The sequence below is a fragment of the Ptychodera flava genome, chromosome 16, assembly GCF_041260155.1.
Source record: "Ptychodera flava strain L36383 chromosome 16, AS_Pfla_20210202, whole genome shotgun sequence".
NCBI classification, from domain to species: domain Eukaryota; kingdom Metazoa; phylum Hemichordata; class Enteropneusta; family Ptychoderidae; genus Ptychodera; species Ptychodera flava.
The window spans coordinates 39,410,844-39,434,206 of record NC_091943.1 but is presented as its reverse complement, the minus strand read 5'-3'; the positions used below and the strand labels follow the sequence as shown (position 1 = coordinate 39,434,206).

The 23,363-nt window shown below is 36.0% G+C and overlaps 1 protein-coding gene across 3 annotated transcripts in view; it reads left to right on the top strand.

Moving 5' to 3' along the window:
* The window catches only part of LOC139114825 (uncharacterized), a 514,135-nt gene extending 494,903 nt beyond the window's left edge, over window positions 1-19,232 (top strand). For 2 of the 3 annotated variants that reach the window (XR_011547951.1, XR_011547952.1), the window contains one exon: window positions 840-974. Coding sequence is in view for 1 of the 3 variants with exons in the window: in XM_070676769.1 (XP_070532870.1) it covers window positions 840-1,048; window positions 4,989-5,119; window positions 8,609-8,734; window positions 10,448-10,541; window positions 12,290-12,418; window positions 14,270-14,387; window positions 15,841-16,678 (1,645 nt within the window). In the remaining 2 variants the exon portion in view is untranslated. Of the gene's footprint in view, window positions 1-839; window positions 1,049-4,988; window positions 5,120-8,608; window positions 8,735-10,447; window positions 10,542-12,289; window positions 12,419-14,269; window positions 14,388-15,840 lie in introns of those variants that run through there. The other variant, XM_070676769.1, reaches the window with a different exon arrangement.
* Window positions 19,233-23,363: the final 4,131 nt, after the last annotated feature.

Sequence of the window (23,363 nt, the reverse complement as noted above, 5' to 3'; positions counted from 1 at the left end):
ATTTGTGTGTTGTAACACTTCTCTTTCTTGAGGAGGAATAAAGAAACAACAACAACAACAACAACAACAACTGTGTTACATTCAGTGGAAACTGATCCCTCCCACTCCCGGCACTCTGTTACATTGTGATTTCCCCTCTCCCACTGTGTTACATTTTCAGTGGAAACTGATCCTTCTGTCTCCATATATTGTCAGTGGAAACTGATCCCTCCCTCTCCCAGTCCTTTACATTGCCAGTGGAAACTGATCTTTCCCTCTCCCACTGTGTTACATTGTCAGTGGAAACTGATCTTTCCCTCTCCCACTGTGTTACATTGTCAGTGGAAACTGATCCCTGCCTCTCCCACTGTGTTACATTGTCAGTGGAAACTGATCCCTCCCTCTCCCAGTCCTTTACATTGCCAGTGGAAACTGATCTTTCCCTCTCCCACTGTGTTACATTGTCAGTGGAAACTGATCTTTCCCTCTCCCACTGTGTTACATTGTCAGTGGAAACTGATCCCTCCCTCCCCCGATGTGTTCCATTGTCAGTGGAAACTGATCCCTCCCTCTCCCAGTCCTTTACATTGCCAGTGGAAACTGATCTTTCCCTCTCCCACTGTGTTACATTTTCAGTGGAAACTGATCCCTCTGTCTCCCAGTCTGTTACATTTTCAGTGGAAACTGATCCCTCCCTCTCCCACTCTGTTACATTGTCAGTTGAAACTGATCCCTGCCATTTCCAGTCTGTGGTACATGTCAGTGGAAATTAACTTATCCCTCCCTCTCCAGCTGTGTTTACTTCTTAAAGTTGTAAACCATTAGAGTCAAACTTTGAATATAATCTAATCCTTTTCAAGCCCTCAGATCATCCACCTTGATGTCAAACCTTCAAACATCCTTTTGGATTCATCATTCAATGCAAGATTGGCTGATGTAGGTTTTATCAAAGACTATGATTTGTCTAGAGCTGCACTATCATTGCCTGGCACTCCTGGATATCAAGACATATCCATGCTGGAAGAGTGGCCTTTCAGACCTACAAATGACCTCTTCAGCCTTGGTGTTGGTGAGTTACACTATGGAATATAAGCATACCTAGTATAAATTACTAAGTATACATGTACCTGTATATACCGTATTCCTCCGATTCTAAGACCCCCTTTTCAGAACCAAAGATGACGAAAAAGATATGGGGGGTCTAATAAACGGATGTCACCGCGAAATCGAACGTCGAAGTTAATTTATGCTAATTTATGCAATGTTATGCAAATTTTTATGCCAATGATTTTTTGATTCACGCTACAGACAACTCATACTTTGTGATATCGACTCATGGCCATGCTGTGTGGATACTGGCAGTCGAATCTGTACAAGTATAAATTAATGGAGATCCACACAAGTCTTGAAATATAACGTATTTGCCATACCTTCTTTTACTAAACAATACGATAGCAATAAATCTTTGTATTTCGTGAATAGATAATCACCACGAAACTTTGTACAATAAGTACGTTCCTCAGCAGCAGCTAGCTCCCCATAGCATGGCCACAAAGGTCAGACAATGAGTGAAGGGAAAGTCCCTGAAGTTCCGCTGGCTGTGATTGGTCAATTTACGCAATAGGTCAAGGTGTCAGTGCATGAGGTCAAGGTAAAATTCTGTTCAGTGGGATGTGTGTCCGTCCGATGTTTTCTATGTACGATTTTCATTTACTGTACTCCTTAAAATAAACGACCAATTACACGTCATGAGTTTTATTATTTTGCTCCTAGTTTCAAAAAGTCTAACCGTATCTCGAAACGATCTTACGAACAGGCAGGCTCGAACAGGTAAAGTGTTGAGGCATCGGCTGGCCGAGACGAAAGATTGCTGCGCCAATCTGCTTTATATTTGATGTGTTGAATTTTTGGCAAACACCCTGAAGTTTTTTTATTACTTGTATCGATGACCGAAATGTCTCCTGATGTGGCAATTCAGTCATCTATGATCAACTGTTCGGAATATGGTACGATCATGTACGTTTTTGTTCTAACTGTAAGTGTATAGGGCCGTTTAAGCTTATGAAGTTGGTATTTTTCCCTCGCAAGACTTCGAAAGCGTGCATAATCTTGAAAATCTGTTACACTATCGTTCTACTCATTGCTGGGACTAGTTCAGGAAAGGAACACACAAATGCCGTTCAAACAATAAATACCTTCATTACATTAGAAAAACTACAAAATTGATGAAACATAAACGGAAGAAATTCAAAGAATTTTCAGTTCATGCGCGGAAGAAACTTTGGATATCGCGTTTCGTTTGTCAACACAATAATTGCCCTCTTCATCTAAGTCAAACCATCGAAGTCGATAACGTCTCATTAAGTCTTTTTGAAAGATTTTACGATGCCAATGATATTTCTATTTTCACTGGTTGCTTATACGGTAAAGTTGAACGTGAGAGAAAACTTGCAGTGCTTCACAATGATCACAAAAGAAAACTTACGTGATAGAAATCTGTTGAAAAAATCTTTTTATACTTTAATGGTAAATTTGAACGTAGAGAAAACGTACAGCTATTCACAATGATCACAAAAGATACCTTACCTGATAGAAAACTGTTGAAAAAATCTTTATAAGCACATCATTTAAGAGCAACTTTTTCATGTGCCGTAGTCTTTTGCCTCAGTAGTATGAAAACAAAAGTGTAAAAGTTGAGCGAAGCAAGTTCAAAGCTCGTGTCATTCACACGTCCCAAATTTTCCATTGATAACGGCAACAAAAGGATTTCCCGACATCGTCACAAGATCCTATAAAAATGCGTCGATTTATCGTAGACTTTTTTTCCCGAAAAGTCATAAGACAGTGCACGGTCGTCATGGGCAAGAAAAAAGTAATTATTAAAAACATTCTCGCTGTCGGCATGCCTAACTACCGTCGCAATCAGCTAGAACTTGGTTTGCCGTATGAACTTCGCCGAGATGCAGACAACATACACGATCGAAATGCTGTAGCCGTTGTTCAAGATAGTTGCAAAGTTGAAAGTTTGAAGCGAGATGCAGCACCCATACCGGGCACGGTTACTTTCGAATATCATCGATCGTGACGTGTCAGTCAACAAAAAATACTACTTGAAGGCAAAGAAGAAAGCATTCATCCATTCTCCAAGAGTTGGCATGGCAGAGAAATGTCACGTCGGTGTTTTGGCAAATAATGCGGCTGTACCTCTGCTAAAGCAATCAGTCCGAGGTACTGTTTTCACCGTACATATTCACTAAAACAGACCAAATCATGCCGCTGACCAAAAAATGAAACGGCCCTTTTAAGGGCCACAACAGTCTCCGAAAACAGTACTGATACCCAAACTTTTTTGTGTTTGTATGAGTGTAAATTGTGTTTGTTTGATCGTGATGAAATGAGCGAATCGTACTTGATCGACAAGTCCGAAAACCCGACTATCCTAAATGTTCATTCATGGAAGCCAAATTGCATCGTGTTCGATTCGTACATAATCAGATGTTGAAAAATCTGCTTATTTTGATGGTAGCAAAATGACAGTAACGAAAAGACGACATTGTACTAGATCGAGACGCTAAAAAATCCAACTCTTTTATATTGTTCATTTAGGTAGTGAAATCCAAGTGTAGTTTTATCGCCAGGAAATGATAGAACTGTTCCCAATTGATATGTTCCAAACCCCAACAATAGTGTGCGTGTGTGTGTGAGGTTCGATACTTCACTTTGACACTTGTTTGTGACTTTGATAAGCAGCGTACTGCGTAGGTGTTGTGGATATTCTGGTCTCATTACATGACAATGGCTCTATTGTTCCAGTCAAAATTTGGGTGTACCCCCTGGGGGGTCTTATAAACGAACGAACAGCTAATTACGAATTGATAAAATAATCCTGGGGGGTCTTATAAACGGGCGGGGTCTTAGAATCGGAGGAATACGGTATATACAGAACCATATTCTTGTAATACCATGTTTGTTCTATTGCCTTAAAGTCTGTAAAACACCTAAAATCAGTCTGTGTATATTTGAGTTACTCACAGGCCATTGGGGAAACAAGCATATGGTACTGTTTCTAGAATATTGCTGGTGAAGATGTGTTTACGCCATACCTCATCCATTTTATCACTGAAAAATAGAGAAATTTCTCTGCTATTAAAGTTATCCTGGTTGTTACCCTTCTATCAGTTAAAATATCCAAAAGTATTGATGGGTAACCTATAATATTAGCTACATTCTACAGGTAACAGTGCCAACATAATGCAAACTGCATAAACCATAATTAATTGGGACAGAATTTGGATTAGGTGTTTTACAAAAAAATCTGTAAGATATTTGTGTCAATCATTTGCAGTCTTATATTTTTATGTAGACATGTCCAGGTATGTGTAATTTGCCAACTAGATGCACTCATTGAGAAATGAAAGTATTTTTAAAATAGTGAAGAAACTTCGTTGAATTGGTGTTAGTGTATCATGCAGTGGATATTGTGGCCATTCTAATCTCTCTTCCACAAAGAGTTTCCCTAAAAAGGAGAAGATTATCTTAAATGAAATTAGGAGAGATAATAATATTTCATAATAATTAAGTCTGCTAGTAGCATTTCAACTCCTTACCTATGTTATGTATGTGCCATTAAATATACAATAATCTCAAAAAGGTTTGACCCATGGTATCTTTGCTTACCTACTATGCCAATAACTCACATGAATGGAATCTCATTTTCCGTTTTCATTTACATCTGTTTGAAATTATATATTACAAGTTGTAATGACTTATGGCACATTGTGGAGGGACCATGCTTGTACTCCATGACGTAGTCTCTCAACAAAACTTCAGATCAAATCATGTAATGTAGCTACCAGGGTCGTGACTTCACTAAGTGACGTGCAATAAAAAGATAATTTGATTTTAATTCATCAAACTAAAGTTGCAGTGATATTAGTGAGTCACATTACCACTGACTGTTGAAAATTGTTTCCATTCTTGTTGATGTTGCTTGTAACTGGTATCTGCAGTGATGTTACAAATGTTAACTGGAATGCCAGCCATCATCAAAGAACGAGACAGAAGACAATGCTTACATGCATATTTACGAAACAAGGGGTGTTTTAAGACCAAAGGAAAGCTATTAGAGTTCGTTTTAAAGGTAATTAATGCATTATAAACTCATTAAAACCTAATTATTGAATGATATAATGATATCTGTGTGTAAGTATATTTTTAGCTATTTCTGTGTTTCTCTCTTAAAGTTCAAATAACTTTTGATGTACAGTATTTTCCAGTGTTTTTTGTCCTGTCTATAAAATACAGTTTCTTGTTTAAGTCTCAGAACCAATTCAAAATGTCCATGCACAGTGTTCAATTTACCAGCAAAACCAGTATATGTCCAATGTTATTGTTGGGCTAATGAGCAGCATTGAATAAGCTGTTATCCAATTGGGTAGCTGAATCTTACCAATATAATTAAAGGTATACAGTCACCTGTAATCTAAATATGCCCATATATGGTCAAAGGGGCGTTCCTTGGTATTCAATCAACCCATGCGAGGGCGCTGTTTTTAAAAAGCGGCCACCCGCTTAAAATCTGTGATTGGTTAGAATTTCTCTTTCCATGGTAACTTTTGCAAGATTGGAACAGGTGACAATATACCTTTAAAACACTACAAATAGACTCCCTAAGTCGCTGTGAATAGTGACAATGCAGAGAAAGAGCTTCTTTAATGCTGCACATCAGCAGTTATTGTTGACAACTGAATTGTAGTCAGCTTAAGACAACTTTTGTCAACAATAACATTGCATATTGCATTGTTTTGTGTTTGCAAGGCTTCTACTTTACTTTTCAACATAGATTAGGAAGAAAACAAGGAACATTTTGAAACAAAAATATAATGCAACTATCACACCGAATAATATCACAGCCATTGTCACTCATCAGGGTGCATTGTATATAACACAGCCTTTTTGTCAAGTATCTGTTTTGCCGAAATTTAGTTTCCAGTAATATGTTGACCTAAGACTAAAATATTGTTAGGATTTATTTTTTGAATATAACAAGCAGTCATAAGTTGTTTGAGAAAGAATTGTAAATGTATGCAAATATATGCAAATCATGGCTTCTCTTATCCTGTTTTTAACATTCAAAAGAATGTAACTCCACCGTGGCAAGGTTTAATTCTGTGAAATTTTCAAGTTTCAAATATCTTTAAATATTGTTCGACAAAATTAAATTTGTTTGGCAATGAAGTACCTATAGTTAACCTGAGTGGACAGTTCTGCTGGTGGATATTTACTTGTCCCCGAGTCTGTCTGATAGCTCAGTATAAAAAAAAAAAGCTTCGTGCTTTTCCGATTACTTCATATGTGTGTACTGTGCGTGTGTGTACTGTGTCTGTGTGTCGTCTGCTCCACGCACACCGTGTTGTTTGGTCACGCACAGAATTGAAACATCTAAGTCGGTTACTGTGACCAACTCTTTTGGGTTGGAAGCAGTGGCCGACTGGTTTTGTGTGAGGGCTAGCAGCTAGGCGATGTTGCCGTGAGTGTGTGGGGGTTCGAATCCCGTTTGGGTTATAGTAAAATTTATATTTCTTTAACCTGAGTGGACAGTTCTGCTGGTGGATATTTACTTGTCCCCGAGTCTGTCTGATAGCTCAGTATAAAAAAAAAAAGCTTCGTGCTTTTCCGATTACTTCATATGTGTGTACTGTGCGTGTGTGTACTGTGTCTGTGTGTCGTCTGCTCCACGCACACCGTGTTGTTTGGTCACGCACAGAATTGAAACATCTAAGTCGGTTACTGTGACCAACTCTTTTGGGTTGGAAGCAGTGGCCGACTGGTTTTGTGTGAGGGCTAGCAGCTAGGCGATGTTGCCGTGAGTGTGTGGGGTTCGAATCCCGTTTGGGTTATAGTAAAAATTTATATTTCTTTAACCTGAGTGGACAGTTCTGCTGGTGGATATTTACTTGTCCCCGAGTCTGTCTGATAGCTCAGTATAAAAAAAAAAAAAAAAAGGTTCGTGCTTTTCCGATTACTATATATGTGTGTACTGTGCGTGTGTGTACTGTGTCTGTGTGTCGTCTGCTCCACGCACACCGTGTTGTTCGGTCGCGCACAGAATTGAAACATCTAAGTCGGTTACTGTGACCAACTCTTTTGGGTTGGAAGCAGTGGCAGACTGGTTTTGTGTGAGGCCTGGCAGCTGGGCGATGTTGCCGTGAGTGTGTGGGGGTTCGAATCCGTTTGGGTTATAGTAAAAATTTATATTACAGTTACAGTGAGAATATTTCAATTTTGTTCATCACAATTTTAGTCACCTTTGTGAAAGTCAGTCTTTGATTCTTGCCATCAGGATAGATAATGCAAACCGAAATTGTTATTTTCTCAACATAAAGTCAAATGTTTGATACTAAACTTTATAGGGTATTCTCCTTTTTGAAACTATATAGTACCGGTATATAGGGTTTTCATATTATGTTTGACGTGAAGGGTTAATCAACAACTATCTGCATCAATATTGGTACCTTTCAAGTGCATTCCTATTTTACTGTGCACTGACATATATTTAATAATTCCCTATGGACAAAATAGTTTCACAGCATATAGACAATTGACAAATCTAACTGTATGCATACCTACATGTACCAATATTATCACTCTTTTATACACTGTAGATGATAATCCCAGAATCTCTCATAGTGTTAACCATCCCATATGATGTACTCTTGAAGCCAATATAAGCTTGTCACGCAGAATATGCACAGTAAACACACAGTAACATGCATAAACTCTAAAGCCTTGAATCCCATTGAATCGCAACATCTCAGAAATAAACAGTAAGTGTTAGAAAGTACCAATACATGCATTACTATCTTGTTGGGTTGAATATAGTGGATTATTTGCATTCCAGTGATGCCAAAGTTTGTCATACATGATCCTGAAACGTGTAATGATTATAAGTGTATTGATCACATTATTGTGACCCACGTGCTTGTCAAATCATGTGGTATAATTCACATCATCTACCTTACTGCATAGTGAAAATTGCTGATCAATTTCATTTACTAGTAGCTCTCGAAGAGTGAAAATTTATGAAAATAGTTCATAGTAATGAAAGATCTTTTGTTCTCACATTCCTGGCTGCTGGGAGTGCGGGATCGAGAGTGTGGGATAAATCGATCCCACACTCTCAGAAACCGTCCCACACTCTGCAGTAAATATTACACGACCTCTGATTGGATGATAAGCAGTCTGTTTTGTTCCACGCGCAAAATGTTATCCAATGGCACGACGAGTAACATACGGACTAGAACTACAACGTAAGCAGGTCAAAGTACAGCGGCAGACGACAGAGTTGTCACGATTTTTGATAATATTGTACGTGTCCAATATGAATTTAACGCATTTTGTGGTCATGTGAGAAAAAGAATCTCACACACCAAGGACCTGGGATCAGATTTCTCACACTCGTTGGGGATATTTTGTCTCACACTCGCCTGCGGCTCGTGTGAGACAAAATATCCCCAACTCGTGTGAGAAATCTGATCCCAGGTCCTTGGGGGTGTGAGATTCTTTTGGTCTTCCTCCGCAGAGAGTGCACTATATAGTTTCATAATTCTTGTTTGTTTTCTCTTTATAGGATGTATGGCCCTCCAGTAGTGGTGACAAGGAACTCACAAGCAGCTTTGCTAAGTTAGTTGATCAGTGTTTACAGCCTTTTCCTGAAGAGAGAATTTCAATGGATCAGCTCCATGAAAGCATGAAGGTACAACATTATATATATGATATTACCTGACAGAGTATCCAAGAACTCAGTCTTAATTTTTATCAACACAGAGATGTTCTTATACCAGTAATACCTACATGGTTGCTCATTGTGAGAAAAATGTATTGATGTTCAGATTGTGTGACGGACTAAACTACTATATGGATAAGATTTTACTCACTGCATTTGTTTGTCTATGTTTCAGTTTTCTTTCATGGCACTGAAGGTTTATGTGTAACTTTATTGCTGACTTTTGATTCTATAGTGTAGATTCTAACCCCCAGAATATCAGCAAACAAAAATACATGAGGTGTGAAAAATAGTAAGTGCCCATCTGCTACTATACAGTACATGTTTGTTCTTCCTAACGTTTCCGAACGTAAATGGATGACCTTCATCAGAGGCTATACAGACACAGTCAACTATTTTTCACACCTCATGTAACCATTATCTACAAGTACCAGCTGCGAATTCCACATGTGGACAGTGGTTGGACTGATCCACTTGATATTCACCAGTATAAGCAAAAATAATCAAAACGCAATCAGAACTACCGGTAATTTCAGAAAATCCGACCAAATTTTGGAATTTCTTTTTAATTTCAAAATTTTTTTTACCAGATATCAATGTTACTATAATACTGAATATGATTGTACCATAACTTTCCACATAAAATAATTTATATTCACTAAAAAATAGAGCTGAATTTTTGGATGAACAGGTTATTCAGTAAAAAAAATTCAGCTGAATTTTCAGACCAACATAAAGTTCAGTAAAAAGATTTGCTGAATTTTTAAAAATCTGCTGAAATTTTCAGCTGAATGGAATTTTCTAACAATTTCTAAAATTCAGCTAAATTTTTGTCTATATTAAAAAACAAGATATGCAGCTGATTTTTCAGATAATATCTAAAAATCCACCTGATTATTCTGTTTATAAAGAAATATTCACCAGAATTTTTCAGCTGTGGAAAATCAGCTGAAAAATGCAGCTGAATTTTTTACAAATTATGAGATCCCCAGAAAATTCAGCTGAATTTTTTGCTGATCACATACTTTTGGAACTGTGTGGCACAAATTCTAGGATTACAAATTTAAATCTAGGGTCATATTTGTACACCTCCTACAAACACCACTCATGACATAATATGGATTCAAGTAAGAGTGGTATTACTTTTCAGACTTCGGAATTTCGAAATTATTTCGGATTCTGTTTCAACAGTTATAGTAGAGCCAATGGGAGATACCATATGTAGTGTGAAGAACTTGCCATATTATACTGTTGATGAAGTTGTGATAATTGGTTTGCATGTATAAAGGTTTAATTGGGCTGATTTTCTTATTTGGTTTTGAAGCTGATGTCTTTAAAAGGTGAATTGGTACCATTGGATGGGAGTGAAATCTGATTGATAATTTATTGATTTGTCATCCATGTTTGTTTTAGTGTAATGTTCAATTTGGTGATTAATCCAGTTATGTTTTTCATTCAAAGTATTCATGACTTTAATAGTCAGTATCTAAGTAAATATTTGAATTATACATGTATAACAGTTGGAGTAAACAATATTGTTTTGCATGAATGGCGTAGTGGAACAAGATCAGCAACTAGGTTGCTAGCACAAAGACAATAATAGGTAATAAATCCCTGTGTGAGAAAGTAAAAGCTAAAATTTATAGGGCTTGTATTTTGATCATCTTCATTGTTTTTATTTAGAACTTGGTGAATAAATCTGGTTGTGAAATGTACAATGAACCAAAAGATGAGATGTTGAAGGATCTTTGTGTTGCTTGCCATTTAAATGAAAAAGGTAAGAAATGTAGTAACTAATATAGAAACTTTGAGAGGCTCAGAAAACAGTGTACGTGTACTTGATGTCATAAAATGATTGAATTTTATGTCTCCTAGAGAGTGTAGATGGCTTAAAACATAGAAAAGTAGATTCAAATCTGAATTAAAGGTGAAAACATAGTGTCTAGCCAAACCATTGCATTATGAACATATTGCTATCATAATCTGCATGTAGCATTCCCAGTTTGACAGTTTGTGCACCAATGAGCATTGGCATTGTAGGTATGACATCATCAAGTGATGACATATCATAGAAAATAAGTATGCATCATTCATACATGTATACTGCATGAAGCACTTTGTACAACAAGCTTATTCAGTAACTATCATCACTCCATATGTCACTGTTATTGCATTCTGCTACTGAAGTCAGTGTTCCCAATACTATCTGCTATCACCTTTGCTCTATTAAAGACAACTGGGTCAGTTTCTTCAGCCTTGGGAATTATTTTTTTAACATTCTGTCATTATTTTGATGAAATAGATGACATGTCAGTCATACGGATTTCAAATTTTCAATTTTAAAGTGTGATACAGTGTTTTGAATGAGCTGTGAATGTATTTTCACACTTTCTGTGAAGTAACCATATGTCCAGAACTCTCGTACTGGTGATGTCAAAATGAGGACAGCGGGTAAATCAAAAACGTCACCGGGTAATTAAATTGTTGCCAGCCATCATTGAAGTTATGCTTTGCTCACAGTAGATATTCACCATGTCTAGAATATTCACAGATTCAATTTACAGATTCATATACTTTGCTGGTCTAGAATAAATTAACCCGATAGTTTGCAGCTCAAGGAACTATGCATAGCCAGACACTTTAGTAGTCTCTATGTTGAACTTTGAGCATAAATGATAAAATTGCATGTGGATAAACTTCCTGAATGGGTCACAATTGATTATGAAGTAAATTGTGGCATACAATGTCATGATGTTACCATCTCTCTACTGATAAATGTACAACCAAGCACTGAAAGGTACGATGAATGATAGCTTTTGATGGAAAATGAAAAATCATCACACTTATAGTGTACTTCAGATGCTAATGTACAGTGTGTTTTTTCCATGTTTCAAAACCTTCAACACTGGACCAGATGGTGTTTGAGTTTTGCCGCAATCCAATTTGATTGACATGACACAACCGCTGCATTAAAAAAAAATGAGACAGCTAGCAAACCCCTGTTTCTTATCTCATGATAAGCACTTTCTGTGTGAACTCTGAGCTTAACTGCTGATAGCTAGCTGTATACTTCCTGATAGAAGAGGGAAGTTAGTCTCCAATGTCAATTATGCATGTCATTGAGGCTAAATGTCGACACCGTGTACCGGAAACCTACCTGTGCAATAACAGGAATTAAGTTGCAACCCCAACAAACCCAAGTTTTCAATAGCAAACTCTGGTTTTAGTTTTAATGGTCGGTTGCCTCATGACTAGATTGTAGATAAATGCTCTGAGTTTTTCACTGTACTTTTTTGTACTTTTTTCATCAATATCAAGCTACTATAGATAGCTAGATGTTCTGTAAATAGGTTCCTGCTACACTGTGGAAAAAACTACAATTTAGAGTCACTGACTTAGACATTGTTTAAGCCAAGCACAATTCAACATTTATCCCAATGTATGCCAGTATATTTTTGTAAGTAATCTATTTGGATGATATCATTAGTACAAAAGTACAAATGTTTTGTTCTGTATCATTTTCAGTGAATGACTTCCCTTTGCTAAGCAAGGAATGCAGTGACATGTGTAATGTTGTGTGTGTACAGTGTCTGATTGATTCACCAAAGAATGAGTTAGTGTGCCCAAGACATGGTGCAGCCCAGCCACCTATTGGTAAGTATAATGTACAATTTTACAAATGAAAAATAAGAACTATGATAGTGTCCTTAGACAAGTATCCTATTCACTTTAGTTCCTAATGTTTCTACTTTTATTAATTATGGATTGGGATTGGCAAAGACCCCAGGGGTGTTAAGAGGTTGACATGGTTATAATGAAGCATAGGGTATTTGCTACCTATTTTACAGAAACCAAACCCATGTAAGATTACTTTAACCCTTTCACCCCCAGTTCCCTGTATACAGGTCCAACTTTACCATAGAAAACAATGGATTTGGGACAAACCATGGTGGTGAAAGGTTAAAGACAGTAGTAGGCTCAATTTGAGACCATGTGATATGCATGTTAAAGCCATTATAACATAATTATATACCACATAAGTTTACTTGCAAGAGAGTGCAAGTACATACTGGTATTTGCACCACATTGCGATGCAAAAATTATGCCATAATCATATTTTAATGAACACTCACAACCTGGACAACTTTTGTTTGTAAACAACTATTATCTTATAAGCAAACTGCAAATGGTTGTCAGCAAGCTGTATTAACTTAGCAAGAGAAACAGCCATCAGAACAGAAGATTTTAAAGACGATAGTTATGACAAATGTTACTGTAAATTATTTTTATCAAAAAGAGAAGGTCACACACACACACTAAGGTTTTGATATATTTAGACCACAGTGATATCCCTTATACCTGATTGAATTGCCTTTCGCAATTAAACTTAAAAGTAACAAAGATGTGAGTGAATTTCTGTTCAAATGGCTGATTCGTTCTGGAGTTGAACAATGTGGATTCAATTTGATTTTTCGTTGAAAAATCTAATATGGCAGTCAGGTTCACCTGACCACTCACAATTTTATTTGCAAATGTCAGTAGACCAATTTGAAGCATTGCACATAAGAAATTTGAAGTCAATTTGCCCTGTAGTTTTAGAGAAGATGCCAATTTTGGATTTTTATTTTTATACAATTGAATATGGCTGGCAAGGTCATGTAGTCAACTGTAGTTCAAGTATACTAAACACCAGTCATTCCTATGTATTCTTTAGACAAGGTGTGAATTAAGTTTCATATATACTAGCAGTAGTTTCTGAGCATTTAATTTGCAGAAGAATAATAGGTGAAGATGAATTAGAATCGCAATAAAACCAATATGGGAGACACCCATGCACAGTTTGCTTTGGCTCAAATAGGATTGAATCTATTTTATACCATAATCATGAAGTATTTGTCTCACCAATGAACCCTAACTAGAACCCTAACAGAAAAACTGACCTGTAGTACAAATATACAGCCATTTCAATAGTACACCAAATTCTTTTCAGGAGACTTGATGTATACCCTGTAATCAGTAATCTTGTCAAAACATGCATGTAGAATAATTTAAAAAATGTTTTAGGATCATATAACTTATAATGATGCAGGAAAGAATCATCAACTGAATACTTACACCACATCAAGAAGCATTTAGAATGATGTATCAAAGGTATTGTTTAATAATGCCCGTATGGTGGACAGAGTTTTACCCACTTGGGGTCAATGCAGTTAGTAACAGTTGATATGAAAGACATGGTTTGCAAAAGATTGCATCTTACTTTATGATACTATCAGGTCAAGTGAGTATACCAAATTCTCTGTTTCTGAAAGATAAGGTGGAGGACTGTGGTTTTTAAATAGTCATTGACAAGTAATGCACTTTGCTGGCTTGACCTAACTTGATCCAATAGCAACAAAGCAGGAATAGAGGTGTGTGATGCATATTTCTGTTTCTAAACCATATTGGACCTCCAAGATAAGTATATTACTAATAATTACATGTATGTGCATACTGCCCCTTCAGGTCACTCTGAGAGTTATGCCATGTTCATTGGAATAAACATTAAAGCAGAAGATAACTTCAGAGAAGATGCAAAACAAATGCACAAGGTGTTCACAGATCCTAAGATTGGTGCAATCAGGTGAGTTGATTTAAGATAGATTAAAACCCAGAATCCAAATGGACCATGGTACAAACAAAGCCATGTGCATAAATGCTCATAGATGTGTATTTCTGTACACATTTGTACACATGAGTTTGTTTGTATATCTCTGTTCAGGGCACACTGTTTCTGCACAACACTTTTTTTTTTATTCTGAAATAGAACCATTGATAAATTTCTGGTTCTCCTTAAGGCATAGTTTCAAGAACATCTATGTTGGGCCATTTTAAGGGTCAAGATGTAATTCTCTTTCTTGGCAAAGACTCTTACAAAACTTCATAATAGTCCAAAAGCTACAATAATTGTCATATTATCAGCAGTAATTGTCATTTCTTGATTACTCCGTTCGTAATTCTGTCCAAACTTAAAATCTGTAAAACAAGTCCTTTGCATATAACCAGTCAGGTCAGTCACTCATATAGCAGTCAAGTTGATCTGTTGTGAAAATACTGAAAATTTTCCAGTGGATTTACTGGGCATCCAACACACATGTAAAGCAACTTAACATGTGTAGCAGCATAGCGGAATGGTTCCAGAACAAGATGTACATCCCACTATTCACCCCTATGGACCCTGACCTCCACAAGAATTACACTGATAATGACTAATTTTTTTTTTACCACCAAATTTTGCAGTGGACCACCAAAATTTGAATCTGGTGGTCAAACTTGACCACCAAACAAATAAATAAATTTGGAACCCTGGGTTCTATCATGATGCACTGTCAACCAGCACTGTAATCTTCAGCAGCGTAGATGACATGAAAACACTGCACCCTATGGGACTGGCAGTGGACGATTGACAGGTGTCGGCAAAACATAAAAATTTTCAATGCGTTCGTTTGTATGTTTTTGGTATAACTGTACTTGTATCCAAGTGCAATGCCCATGAACTGCAAACAACAAAATTTTGACCATAATCACAATGATGTTTTGGAGTGCCATAAGTCTTATTCGCTTACATGTAGGTGTTTTACATGTATATGAACATACCAACGAAGGTCACACATACCAGTGAAGGTCACGCGTATGCGTAGCTGTAAATAGTTCGGTTAATATAATTTGTATTTTAACATGTTAAAATACAGGTTCATATCAGTACAGTCTAAACAATAGGAGAATGGCAATACAGGCATAGCATGTATGATGTATTGCATAGCATGTATGATAAAGACTATCATGCTCTGCTGACTTGAATCAGTCAAGACAGAGTGTATTCTATGATCTACAGACTTCGTACAGAATACCAGTGTTCCAGTGTAAGCAGGTTAATTAGTTTGATTTCAGTGAAGAGGTCAAAATTTGAAGCCACACTGACTCAGTAGGAACCACTGATAGTTTAAGAGTAATTTTGTTTGTACACAGAAAAAGTGGCAAAGTGGCACTCACACACCCTGTGTCTTACTCTCAATTCTTTCTCTTCCTTCAAATAGGGAACAGAATGCCATTTTAATGACCAGCTGTAAAAGTGATCATGTGAATGATCGTCTGATTCCCACTGCAGAGAATATTCTCCACCAGTTGAGTTGTTTAAAGGAGAAAATGGAAGGAAAAGATGAAGTCAGCTTTCTGTTCTACTTTTCCGGACATGGATCTGAGAATGGTTCAAGTGTGAAATGTAGTAAAGGACAGAACTTAGAGGCAAGCCAGCTACGATTAGCCATCCATGATATGAATTTCACTCAATTACTGATCATTATGGATTGCTGTTACGCTGCCAAAGTTGGTCCACTATCACCCCCATTATTGAAGTCGTTCACAGAAGGATATGACGATGATGACACGAAGGACAGCAAACATGAGAGTGAGCTGGAGGAAATGGGCATACCAAATTTATTAAAGGCAGAAATCACTATTGATGACAAAACACTGAATCAAAATGAATCTAAAAAGTCACCTTCAAGACAGTCTCCAAACTACAGTGCAGTACAATGGTCTGCAAGCAAGTGTGATCAGACGTCTATCGGTTACCAGACAGGACTCAGCCTCTTCACGTCACATATAATTGCAGGTCTACGCGCATCAGGTGATTGTCAACTCAGAGCTACGAAAACACATCCACAGTCTACCAACCAGTGTGATAAGTGTTGCAGTCACAAACAGAAAATGCAACGTCAATCATATGTCACATTCAATGAACTTAGCAAGTATGTATTCTGTCATGTTAGACAACAACTTCAAAGACATCATGAACAATTCGACCAAACTCCCCATACTGTGGCTGAAGAAAACATACGGTATAATAGGAAAATGGCATACTGCATATCCTAGATACAGATTGATCCTGTATAGTATACATACCCGGTAGATTAATCCTGTAGATACAGGTTGATCCTGTATAGATATAGATTAATCCTGTTGATACATTTACATGTATAGTGCGCCAAAAGTAAATACATAACAAATTGCAATCGTCTTCACTATCAAAGTGAAACAAAGTTGTGATTTTCAAAGAATAGTAAACTTTTATGGCATAATAAATTGTGCATTGGCTTTATGAGAGTATTACTGAGCAAAACTGAGAATAGAATGTTACCGTAATGTAAGATAAACAAGAAGTACTTTTACCAAGTGTGAGAACATCTTTTGCTACCATATAGTCAAAGACATGGAAGCAACATGTGCCTTATTGAAACTTTATTTATATGTTTTCCATGCTTGGGTACATATTTTTCAAAGTATACAAGTGCCTCCTGAATGCCAGAAAATTGCTGTGGTTCAGGGTCATTTTGGAGCAAGGATACAATATGCATCACAATTTTGTACAGTGTTTGTATATGTAGGTGAATTTATATATTTAATAATCTATATTACTAATAATTTATATTAATAATTTATATTACTAATAATTTATATAATCATTATTACTAGATACAACTTTTACCCTTGATTGTTTAACTAAAAAGCACCTTCAGGCCTAAACCTCTATATATAGGGGTAGCTCTGGTAAGTTACCAGAAAGTCAGGCCTGAAAGGGTTAAGAAAATTTCACTTGGCAGGTATAAAATTTTCAAATCCTCTGCAATATGATTGTTTAATAAAATAAGATTGTGAATGATTTTAATGCTTTTAAAGCAGTAATGACACTGAGAATCTTTGTTGTTGTGAAATAGACATCATTTTCTCATGTAAAATTGTGCAAATTTATTGATAATAAAAACGCATGGTATTAATACACAATAATACATACACGTCAAGCTCCTTGTACATACAGATCATTCAATCTATCAGAAGTTAATTGGCAGAACATACATCACTGTTTCATGATGCAGAATTCTATTACTTTTTTATTGTCCAATCATGTGACACTGTATTAGCAAAAGCAAGTAGATTGATATACCGGTAGTTTTGTAGAATTTTGCCTTTGAGTCGATGTTTTTACCATCATCATCCTAATATCTAAAAACATGTCATCCAGAATCAATGTATTTAATAATATGTGGTTGAGCTCATCAAGAAACCATTAGCTAAGGTTTACAGTGTTTGACATACTTTAATTTTCCTTTTTTATTTGAAAGTGATGACACTTTTTTACCAGAATGTTACTTGAAAAAGGAAATTATGAAGCATCATTTATCACCATGGTTTTCAGTCAGCTTGAAAACCATTAATACTTTGTTTTCTTATTGTGTACATACAACAGTGTATTCATCCATGTAATATGTTACCCTATTGAAATCCAAATTTTGTTTTATATGTGTATGGTGTTAATTTAAAAAAACATAGAAACTCTATCAGTTTGTCCATGATGCATTTTGTCATGAAGGAATCCTGAGAAATATTTTTACGGTGACATTGTTCCATTTATTTGCTTTAAAAAGTTGAATGCTACATTATAAAGTCTGTTGACACAATCTTAGTGTATTAAAATAATTGACAAAGATTTGAATCAGGGAAAGCTAGTTTTATTACTCCCAACCGACACTCTCTGGTAAACTTCTATATTGGGCACTGTCTGTCTGTCCATCCATGTAGATATCTCAGACAAGCCTTGGTCAATTTCTATCAAACTTGGCACAAGGATAATACACTAGAGCATACATATGCTCATCAATTTGATATTTTATACAATCTAATATGGCTGCCAGATAGCCATTTTGTCTCTATTTTTTCATGTCTGAAACTGTTACTCAGACATGCCTCAACTGATTTCGTTCAAACTTACCAAAAAGACAATACACTGTTACTAATATATTCACATGGAATTATTTTGTGGTACAATCCTTTATTGCCACCAGGTGGCCATTTTGTTTCAATTTTTCATGTGGAAAGCTATTACATAGACATGTCATAACTTTTTGACATTATGGGCCAGGGGCCATAACAAAAAGTGGAAATTGGTAAAGAATAAGAACAACCACTTCGTTCTTTTGTCACATTGTGACTTTTGTTTAAATAATGTCTTGCAATCTTTGAAAGAGTTACAAGAAGTTATTTTTTTGTTTTGGGACATGACTTATTTGAATCTTTGCATCTATTTCCTCACTCAATATGCTGAAACTTAAAAGCTCATACTGAAAGCTGATTTTCATGAAGGTTGTATATCTACTAGGATTTGGTTATAAGGATAGATACATTTTGTGATGGTTTGCTGATTAAATTACAGGTAACTTACAACTTTCACAATGAAATCAAAAGAATAGACTGTGCAATTCACTGTAATAACAAAAGCAAAACTTGAAAAAAGTATATTTGGTTATTTCATCCAATAGTATTAATTAGACCTTCTCAATGGCAAGCATTCATCTAAGCTGGTGCACAACAAACCTTTAAGGTAGCTACATACCTTTTAAACACTTTCAGATTTTTATTTTTTTCTCAATTGAACACGTCCCAAACCCCAATAAAGTATACATTTTCTGAAAGCCTGATATAGAGCTATCCGACCAAGCACAGTTCACGGTCATTATTTGCATAGGAGTCACGTGACAAGCGTTTCGCTGAACCTTCCAAAACCGGTTTTTCCCGCCCTATGCAAACACGCTGCAAGATTTCCGGTTGGAATTTCTTCATTGACAAGCCTTGACAATATCCTTCAAAACCGTGTCTGGGATTTTCTTTATATGGCTTTGTTTTTTTTTAATGCGCTCTTAAAGGCGTTAGATGAAGGTGCTTTTCAAGGAATTTTAATTATCACGCCATATGATTTGAATGGAGCCTCCGGGAAAAAATCGCAGACACGGTTTTGAAGGATATTGTCAAGGCTTGTCAATGAAGAAATTCTAACAGGAAATCTTACAGCGTGTTCGCATAAGGCGGGAAAAACCGGTTTTTTAAAGCTTCAGCGAAACGCTTGTCACGTGACTCCTATGCAAATAATGACCGTGTACTGTGCTTGGTCGGATAGCTCTATATCAGGGCTTTCAGAAAATGTATACTTTATTGGGTTTGGGACGTGTTCAATTGAGAAAAAAATAAAAATCTGAAAGTGTCTAAAAGGTATGTAGCTACCTTAACTGTAACATGGCATAGAAATCATGTAAGTATAATGGTACTTCAAAATGTATTTGCCTGTAAAAATAGTCATGTATTTGGTTTGCATACTTTTGTTGATTCCAAGTCACAGAAATTGTCATTTTACCATGTGTAATGTTGAATGTTCTGCTTTGCAGCATAGACATTTTACATTTTTATTGATCAAATGAAAAACTGAATTCAGAGAATAACATCATACTGTACCAGTTGATTGTATAATTTACTTTTTACCACAAACCATTTCATAGTTAAGGTGTGCTTATTGCGTTTTTACTCCTTAATGGTGTTGTTAATGCTTGATTATCAACAGGACTCAAATTTTAGATTGACCAGTATACAGACAGTTTTAATTGTGTGATTCAAATATACAAGTTTATTCTTATTGTAAGCAGTCTACTCCTTTGGTAACTTACGCCTTTCATTGACTAAAGTTTCAAAAACCCTGAAAAAGTCACCAATGCCACTTTTAGTACATAGACATCAGTGGCATTGTGGTATAAATGTATAGCCTTTTTAACCCTCTAGTGCTGCAATTTTTCCCACCAAAATTATATGTGCAACATTTTACAAATTTTGTGAATTTTTCTGTAATTTTTTTGACAATTTTGGACCAAAGGGACATCACATTTATTGGCTTCAGATTTTTATCAAAATTTTAGCAAACATTAGAAAAAAATTGACTGTATATTTTGATATAGGCGACAAAAATTGACTTTGGCGCTTAAAGGGTTAAGAGACTGTGTATATAATCAGGGATATACAGCAAATTCTGTCTCTTTGTCATGTGGTTTGATTTTCAAACTATAATCATGCAATTGGTGCTACACGCACATTTCTTTCCAATTTGTTGACTCCATTGTTATGAAGAAGGATATTTTACCAAAGAATGTTTCAATCTCAATTTTCATGACATAATTTTTATTAATGTAGAGAAATTTTGGGATTTTTTCCGGACACATTTGACTGCATGACATCCAAAGGGACTTTCCATGTAGTCAAGTTCAAGGGAGTTGTCTAATCAAAATATACATTTGGTACAACACATTAGATAAAGACATATGCTTGTCACTGATTTATGGTGTTTGGTCATACAATATTACATTCAGAATGATATAGCAATAAAGACACTAGCTGTTATGTGTAATTCTTTCATGTCTAGAGTAAACACCTATGACCTATGACCTGGTCATGAGGGCTATAGCGCCAGTTTATTAGATAACCCCTGTGGGACATGTGTTACCACATCGCTACTTTCAGAGGCTGTAGGCAGAACAAAATGTCTGAGGTAGCAAGAAACACTGGTTTTGCAACATGTCTACCTGTTTTCACTATAATTTTGAATACTCTGAAATACAAAGAAACAAAATATTTGTACATGTTTTTGAAACATAGCATTATAACCTCTCTCTTAGATTAATACAACATCATTATGGAGAGCCAAAAAAAATGCAGTTGCTTTGGTTAAGGTGCTGTTTGGTATGAATTAGTTCTGTGCAAAAACTTTCACCATGCTTTGCTGAACATACCCTTTTGCACAAAGTTTGGACCTCATGCAAGCTTTTTAATGAAATCTTGACAGTAACTTTAATGAAGAAAGTATAGCAGCTTTCCCTCACATTGTGACAGTGTTTATTTGTCACAGCAAAGCAAGTCAGAAGAGGAAAAATCCATTTTGTCCAGAGGTCTCAAACTAAATTTAAGATTCAGCAGAAGGGTAATTTTTGACACTTAAGCAGTTTGATGTAGTTGTCATATTGTACACTACCAGCAGCTGATGTACATGTACATCCATCTGTTCCATTAATTGACATGAAGATGATTTACACACAATGACAATCACACCATTCAAATGAGTTGTATCCATGGCATACACATGAAAAGCTTCTTAAAGATTAAAGTGGCGTTGCACTTAACCAACATACTTTCAAAGCAATATTCCTTATCAAAGATGAAATGAAAAACCCTTCATACTGGACATTTTTGTGCATTATCTATTCTCATTTAAATGGCAGGAGGTTATTCAGGATACGCAAAATTGAAATGTCTCTTATTCAACATATAAGAACTTTTCTTGCCAAATATTGTCATTTTGTCATACAGTATTTAAGGAATGTAATGTGAAAATTTCGCAAATTTGATTCGCCAGAGTGAAGTTAAAATTTTTGAAGTGCTGAACACAGGAGGAAAAGGAAACCAGAAATCATCCTATTTGCTAAATTTATCTACACTTCTTTCATATCTAATTTATGACTGCTTGTCATGCTTAAAGGTGAATCCAACCAATAGTTGAATCGTGTGTTAAAAAATTCATGAAAATTGGAATGACTCTTTGGGAAAAATGTGATTGAGCAAAATCAATGTTGAAGGTGCAAAGTCACTTTAAGTTAACATTTTGTTGTCTTCTGAGATGAACTTTGTACTTTGATTGCCTATAGTAATACACTTAATTTAAAGAAATCTGAGTAAAGTCTTTAAAATTTGTGAATATGAACAATCCCTACATGATTGTCAAAATATTTCTACATTATGGCTTTTGTATAAATGACAAATAAAGCATTGCATACAGTGTCCTTTCATTGACAATTGTGTCTTCTTGAAATCACCATTCTTTGTTCTGTCACTGTCACTGTCACATTGGAATAAACACATACCATGTGATACTGCTATGCTTTGGTGAATGAAAAACTATACTCTACAGCAGAGGATCTGTGTTAGAAGCATACCATGATAGATTATGTACACTCATTGAGTACACTTAGTACACTAAGCAGCACTGTGATATTTTCTGGCAATATTGTTGCCCAAACAACTGATATTTCCAAAAGTTCATTCGTTCATGAAGCAATACAAGTTTTGCAAATAAAAATTGAAATATTGGTTGGAGTTACTTCGAGTTGTCTCAGCTGTACCTGTTCAACATTCATACATGAATTTGTTGGCAATATGGAAACCTGTCTCCCCTAAACAAAACTGAGAAGATATTGTCAATGACACTGTACTCCCATTTTACAAAAATACTCTGTACTGGTACATGCATGACATTGCATTCCAGAAGAATAATTACTAGGAAAACTCCACAGCAAATCAATCTTATTCCCAAGCAGACATAAACTGCTTCATCTCATACTGTTGAAATTAGACTGCATGAGGTCAGTTCAAACTGAGGAATTGTATGCTGATTGATTCTTGAAGATGGACTTTGCTAATATTTCGTGGCCCAAGTCTATCAGCTTGGCCCCTTGGTTTCACTGGGGGGTTTCCGCTTCTCCTTCCGTCATTCTTTGCCAGCTTATATCTGGAAAACTGCTGCATGCACACTTCTAAAACATGGCACAGTAATCAGGGCCAATGAGAGGTGGTGCACCTGATACTTAAATTTTTTAATTTGTCACATGACCTTGAAGCAATATTAGATTTTTTTCAAAACCTAAGGATAGCTTCTGCTGGTGACCGAGGGTCTGGTTGATTTGAAATTTGATGT